This window comes from Eutrigla gurnardus (genome assembly GCF_963514095.1).
Source record: "Eutrigla gurnardus genome assembly, chromosome: 12".
NCBI lineage: Eukaryota > Metazoa > Chordata > Actinopteri > Perciformes > Triglidae > Eutrigla > Eutrigla gurnardus.
In genome coordinates this window covers 7,778,035-7,785,102 of record NC_139926.1, presented here as the reverse complement: position 1 = coordinate 7,785,102, position 7,068 = coordinate 7,778,035, and the positions used below count along the sequence as shown (strand labels likewise).

The 7,068-nt window shown below is 43.6% G+C and overlaps 1 protein-coding gene across 2 annotated transcripts in view; it reads right to left on the bottom strand.

The window, feature by feature from the left end:
• Positions 1-749: 749 nt before the first annotated feature.
• kdm6a (lysine (K)-specific demethylase 6A) overlaps positions 750-7,068 on the bottom strand; it is a 40,449-nt gene continuing 34,130 nt past the window's right edge. The window contains exons 19-30 of one of the 2 annotated variants that reach the window (XM_084023813.1): positions 5,100-5,229; positions 4,810-4,915; positions 3,952-4,157; positions 3,591-3,643; positions 3,417-3,491; positions 3,165-3,313; positions 2,648-2,762; positions 2,377-2,564; positions 2,013-2,154; positions 1,795-1,921; positions 1,537-1,707; positions 750-1,099 (exon numbers count right to left, since the gene is read on the bottom strand). In XM_084023813.1, the coding sequence (XP_083879939.1) occupies positions 1,073-1,099; positions 1,537-1,707; positions 1,795-1,921; positions 2,013-2,154; positions 2,377-2,564; positions 2,648-2,762; positions 3,165-3,313; positions 3,417-3,491; positions 3,591-3,643; positions 3,952-4,157; positions 4,810-4,915; positions 5,100-5,229 (1,489 nt within the window). In that variant the 3' untranslated portion in view covers positions 750-1,072. The remainder of the gene's footprint in view (positions 1,100-1,536; positions 1,708-1,794; positions 1,922-2,012; positions 2,155-2,376; positions 2,565-2,647; positions 2,763-3,164; positions 3,314-3,416; positions 3,492-3,590; positions 3,644-3,951; positions 4,158-4,809; positions 4,916-5,099; positions 5,230-7,068) is intronic. The other variant, XM_084023812.1, reaches the window with a different exon arrangement.

The following is a 7,068-nucleotide window of genomic DNA, read 5'->3' as shown; positions in this document are numbered from 1 at the left end:
TGTCATGTTGACTGACATGTTTCCACTAACCAGGACATTAAGGCCCGAACACCTCTCGATAACTTTTCTAAATACAATAATTGCAGCAGAGGTGCAGATGTAAATAAAGACAGTTCTTGTTTATTGACTCATAAAACATCCTTCAAACAATAAACCCATTTCAAGGTAAGGTCTCTGTACAATGCTTACTAAGCAGTTTTATTTATATAGAAAACGTAGGAGGGGCCGTGCTTTAAAATCACAAGGCTCCTTCAAATTTAATGGCAGGTACTCTGGAAAAAAAATGACAGCATTCCATCAACAAATATTTTCAAGCAATAAATATGCATTTATAAATAGTATAAATTTACATCAAAATTAATAAAAAACAAACAAATTAAAGTTCACTCTGTGCAACCCTTTTTCTCTGTGTCTTGGCTGTTTGTCTACACATCATTTCCTCTCCCCACTACAAAGTAACTCATCAGTTCCAGCAAAACGAAAATCAAAAAGGTTTAATAGATTTAAAAGAAAAAAGAAGGGGGAAATGTCACAAAGAATGTGTCACTCAACTTTTCACATTACAAAACAGTTCTTTTACATCTGGTTTTCCTGACCAAGATGTAAAAGACCGTCAATGCTAACGACTCATCAGGTGGAAGGGAGGGAACAAAGCTCGTGTGTCAACTCACAAACAGAAAACAAAAAGAAAACTATCAAGTCAGTAGTCTTTGTGTGACGATGTTGCCAGTTTAAACATTATGTACAAAACTTAATTCATCATTTTTTTTTTAATGTGGGATTTTGTGTATTTTCTAGTGGAGTCCAGCTGGGCCAGCAGTAGAACAGTCTGGTCATGACGACAGGAGGAGCTGCCACCCCCTTCCAGTCCACTGGGGGGAGGCATACCACTCCGGGGCAGGTTGCATAGACACACAGCTTTCAAGCAGCTGCCTTATGGGATCGCTACAGAGCGCCGTTTGAGGACTGCCGGCTTACTTCCTGAATATCAGAAAAAAAAACAAAGGTTTCCGGAGAATTTCCGATTAAGTCCATTGCGGTTCTAACGGTCTTCAGAACAACAGTGTTACCATCAAGAGGAGGAAGGCAGGGGACTCGCCTGTAGACAGATACAGGAAGAACACGCTGAGCTATGCAGACACAACTCAAAACTAATATGAAAGTGGGCATCGTGAAAGTGGCAATCCTTAAGATGTTGGTCCCAATGATTCAGGAGTTCTATTTGAGTGAACACAATGGATTTGTGCTCATCGTTGACACACAACCTTCAAGGTTTCAGAACGGTGTGCATGGCTCATTTTTGTGTGTATGCAATGAGAAAAAACTGAAATGTCTCCACAGATACTCAGTTTGTAATACTGCAAATATATTAATATTGCAATACTTTCATCAGTGGGCCATAGGCTCAGTCACCATGACATAACATCCTTCAGCGCTGGATAGTGACACATTTATTTAACTGCTAATCTTCAAGATTGCCACTTTAAAAAGGTCTCCTCTGTGTTTGAACTGATTCACTCTGTGCCTGATACTTACAAGGGTGAACTGGTCATACACCTGCATGAGGTCGTCTATCTTGTACTGCTCTAGCACCACGAAGTTGTCCAGGTTAGTGCTCCCCCTACGGGCACAGTCCTGGCAGTGCACCACATACGTTTTCCTGCTGTTGCTCTCGGTGGTTACAAACAGCAGGTCGAACACCTCCACCTGGACGGGAGGAAAAGGTTCCGAGTGTCATTGACACGAGTGCAGCAGAAAGGATGGAGGCGTGGTTTTCGGCGTGCGCATGCTTACCTCACAGATGCTACAGTAATGTGCCGGCTCGCTCTGCGTCCTCCCGTGCCACGCCAGCTCTTTCCCAGCAGCCAGCAGCAGTTCCCGCTGCATCTGACACTGCTTCAAAGTCCGTAACAAACAATACCTGATACACAGAAACAAGACACGCCGGGTGAGTTCAGGGTAATCGGTCACACCGGTCGTTGGGTTTCTATCATGTAACGGAGAGTCCTCACTTGATCATCTCAAAGAGCCTGTGGTCCGACACTTTGATGTTCCGGGCCATGTTCCAAGAGAGGTGGATCATGGGAACGATGGATTTGACACTCTGCAGTTTGTTCCACTCGTAACGCTCCACTGCAAGCTTGTACTGATGCGCTGAGGACAAAAAGCCGAGAGGCACTCTTTCATTTTATCTGTACGTCTGTGGGAACATGTGTTAATCCGGCTCACAGTACTTTGTCTCACATTCATACAGCTGGAGCTGTCTGCACTTAAAGTCTGGAGGGATGCATATTTGTCTGCTCAGCAGGCAGCACGCTAACAAGCATCACCATCCATAAACACGTTCATAATGTCTAATTAGTTTCCTCATTTCACCTGTGAGGGGTCCGATGTTCCACGCTATGTTGTTGCACCAGCCGATGGCCTGAACCCAGTGAATAGTGCCCGTGTTGAGCCACACCAGGTCTCCAGGACGCTGGATGAACCGGTAGACGGGCACGTTGGTCTCATACAGGTCCTCCAGGTTGGGCCACCAGGAGCCCATCAGGAAGTTGATGTTATTCCTGTAAGATGAGGCCAATGATAACATCAGTGTCGACTCTGGACATCGTCTAACAAACTACAGTTAACATTTCCGGTGACGCACTTTTCACAAAAGTCGTTGATGACGCCCCAGTACGTTTCAGGCACAGCGAACCACTCACAGTCCCCAGGACCGATGTTGATGTTGACTGAACAGAAATTGTTGTTCTCTTGGTGTCCTGCAAAAGAAAAAGAGTGAGAAAATACAGACAATGGGCATATTTATTAGGGCCATCACCCAATGTTCAAAATGTGAATATTTATTAGAATAGTAAAAAAGAAGAAGAATTGGGCTGCAGAGAGAGTGACTCCATGTCCTAACTGCAAGTGTTACGCCAACAGAAAACACGTGATATTTATTGCAGTGGACATTATATCACAGCAGCAAGTAGGAAACTTTCTCCCTCCCGCCAGCTGCCATCTTACTTAGGTTTTTGCATATAAATGAAGAGATATCATATAGATAACAAAAAGTGTCCCAACAAAAGTGAGGACATGGTGCCAAAAACAGATATTCCAATGTATCCAACAGTTTTTTGGGAAGGTGTGAGCACCCTAGTATTTATTCTGTCTGTGTATACCTGGTGTCCTGCTCCCTGGCACCTTCATGTAGAGCTGGACCGTGTTCATGCCCAGGATGGTGTGTCCCACGTGGCTGAGCAGGTTACCGGCGGACACCACCCGGGCGAAGGCTGGCAGTTTAGACAACTCCTGAAGCTGCTGTTTCCACCTGGAAAGGCCAATGTTTGGGTTATCCTCTCACAGAATCCCCTTTCCCAACTAAAGAACCAAAAACAGCATCATGTGAGGAGAAGGTCACTCAGTTCACTCACTTCTTTTCATCAGAGAGGTCGATGTTGGTGCCAAACTTTATGTGTTTGAAAGAGCCTTTCCTTCGCCGCAGCGCACTAACGGAGCATGGAGGTTTCACATAGTTAGTAACAGAAAACAACACACACTCAACTGAGGCTTTAGATCTGAGGAGGCAGGAAGGAAACAAATCTCACCTGTCTGAGGAACCTGCTTCTGTCTCCATCTCCTTCTTCTTCTCATGCTCCTCCTACCACAAAACAAAAGCATTGAAAGTATTAGAAACCTCAGGAGAAAGTCCTTAGACGCCTGCCAATCACAAATTGTCGAGTGGCTACAGTTTTATTTTGACTTTTGAAAGGGACGCACTGTGTTTCAGGCACCATTGTTACAACAGCAATGGTTGGTAACATATTTATCAGAGATTCCCAGGGAAAACTTTTTGTGACAAAACCACTGGTTTAACTCTGGCTCATCGGTTTTCCTGCACCCAGTGTTCGTTCGTGTGTGTGTGTGTGTGTGTGTGTGTGTGTGTGTGTGTGTTCCTCTCCCACTGACCCGCAGAGACTCCTGGAAGGATGAGGCCTGGTACTGGGCATATTTGATGACTGTGGTGTGGGAGCGACTGCTCTCGCAGCGCCACATCTTCCTGCTGCCACTGGGGTCCCAGTTCTCGTCGGTGGGCTGAGCCAACTGAGTCCGCACCTCCACCAGATGGTCTGGGTTGGCCTCCACCAACGTCTTAGTGGAGAACAGGCCCAGATCTGTGTGTGGAGGATGGGAAGAAAGAGAGGAGCCAAAGAAGCAGGGCAGTTAGAGGCAACTAAAGCATTATTTTTCCATTTTTACCTTAAGAGGAAAAGACATTAAATGTAAGCTTTCATATGATTCAGTTTGTAATACTTCCCTTTTTAAAATAGTTTGCTTCTGACTGAAGGAGACAGTAAGATTCAAGTGTCAGTCTCACACCTGTAGTGCAACAGGTTGACAGGGTTGCTTGTAAGCTGTCTGGTTCCATGTTAACTTTTGTCTTATTGTAACTTTGGCTTCATGACTCCTTAATAAATAAGCATGGATCAATCTGCCAAATGAGAGTATTATATAAGAGTCCAGCGAGTCAGCACAGATGTTTGCTGTTGAGAAAAACTATTTGCTAAGAATTTCCAAACATGTGCAGTAACATTTCCCACTTGCAGGTGGTGCTGTTGTCATACATGTCAAACGTACTGTCCACACATGCTACCCTCCCCTGATCGGAGACACACCCACAGAGCCACGTGAGACTGGGGAAGACAGAAACATCCAGCTGCAGATGCCCACAGCTGCTGTCACCATCACATGGAAAAACCAAATAACAGCTAAAAAAAATCAAACACACGCACTCCAGCAAGGTGGAGTGTTATTTCTGCATCGTACCTAGTTTGAGCGCTCCAGCCAGACCTCTAATGACGGTGACGGGGTTGGAAGGGTTGGTGCAGAACTGATGGAGCGGTGGGAAAAAGGCATCCCTCTTGTTTTCTAGCTGTATATGAGAGAAGAGAGGAGCGGTCAGGGAATGTGGAGCGACTCCAGACTTATCGTGAGAATCACAATATTGCAGAGGAGCAAACTAACGGTGTTTGCTGTAGCCAAGATACTGTTACTCTAACATTGCACACAACAACAGCATGAATACTTCTCCTTCTACGGTGTGCGGCTGCACTCACATAAATACTGGGTGTAGGGGGGTTGAGTTTGTCCTTTGGCAGTGGAGGAGAGGGCGGGCGGGGGGGTCGTGGCGGGGGACACTTGTCCAGGAGGATGCTGCTCGTCGACAGGCCGTTCTTCCCCAGGTTCCTGCAGCCAGAGCGAAGGGGAGAGGTCAATTCATTTATCAGCTCAAAAGCAAGCAGAGCAGAACAGGCCACTCAGCAAAACAGAGCATCTCAGAGCCAAAACTACAGTGCAGTTTTCCCCGTGTAACCTCACCCCGTCCACTGAGCATTGTTGCATCATTTCATACTCAACAACAAAACACTTGCCATCGACTGTGTAAATGCACAACATATGGGATAACATTTTAGTTTAGAGAATCAGGACTTTGGAGAACCCCTTTGGGACAGAGTTGAGCCTTTCAGGTCCAAGAAAGAACGCAGTTTTATCAAGCAGTTGCACTGAAGTGATATCCAAGGGATCTCCTCGGCCGATTAAAGATCTTGTAAATTAATCAGTATTGCTTGCCTTATGGTTAAATTCTGGAGTATGCCAGGAGCATAGAAGACAAACCGTTTGTATTTATTTCAACTTGGCAAACACACACGTGCCTTATGTTACATTCATGCAATGTCTGCAGAATGGAAAGACTTGGGCTTATTCCTGCTGTATAAGACTGATCGGACTGTCCATGCATGATTGGAGAAATGGTTAACTTGTAGTTATACCACCAAAAAGAGCCCAAATTAACTACTTTTGCTGTGGTTCACCTTAAAATGAGTACAGATTAGTGTTAATATTGGATTTTATCTGGATGCATCTAACAGTGATGGAGGATCTGCAGCCATCCAACAGTGTGTCATTCGTTTTGCCGTGTGGGAGGAAATGTAGCCGTCAGAAATTCCTGATGTATCCGACTCTAAATTACAACTTGGCAGATGACACGACTCTTTTTCTGACTGTGGCTTCTAATGATGGTCTGAATATGATATGATGTGAACACGGTAGAGGAGAGGATCCTGCATGAGGCCTAAAACTACAGAGAAAAAAGGTTTGGTGAAGAGGGCAAAGTTGACAGCTGGATGTAAAATACAACACCCAAAGATGTGTTCCAATCTCTGTGTGTGACATTAGCCGACAGTGACAGTTACGCCTCAACGGCAACGGTTTTAATCCAAACAAGATGTTGATGAAAACAACGAGCACACAGTGTGGGGTCAAAAAGTCACAACATTTTCCAAAGGACTCACTTCTACACTAGAGCCCGACCGATATTATCGGCTGATATTAGGCATTTTCCAAACTATCGGTATCGGCATTTATAATGGCCGATAAATTAATATTTTAAAAATAAAATAAAAATGGATGAACACCCTTATAGAACTTAACAGAATTTGTCTCCAGTCTTGTTCAAAGTTATATTTATGAAGCTTACCAAGTCTTTTAATACTGGTAACTTTGTGTTTGTTTTGTTGTTATTGTGTTTTTGTTCAAAAGGACTTTAAGTTTTATATCTTATCTAGTTTGTATTTTTATACATTTTATTTATCAGAACTTTAATATATTTTGATGTTCCTGTGTTCCGTTATGACAATAAAATGTATTTAGTTTATTTGTAAACTGAATTATCATATTTTAGTGAAGACTCATAAATAACTACAAATAACTAATCTGTTAGTTTTGTTACGCGTTTCTGAAATAAAAATAAAAAAATCGGCCGATATATCGGAATATCGGATTTTTAAATCAACAAACATTTGTATCGTATCGGCCTTCAAAATCCTTTATCAGTCGGGCTCTATTCTACACGTGGTTGCACACATCACGTTCAGTAATACAGCTTCTGATTGGTTCACTCAATTAAGTTGACAGGTTCTTTACCACAGCAGCCAGCAGTTCCAAAACATTCAATGACAAGTTGCTTGAATACATTACTTTAAAGAAGCCAAAAACAGCCACAAATATATCAATAAAGGGTTCAGC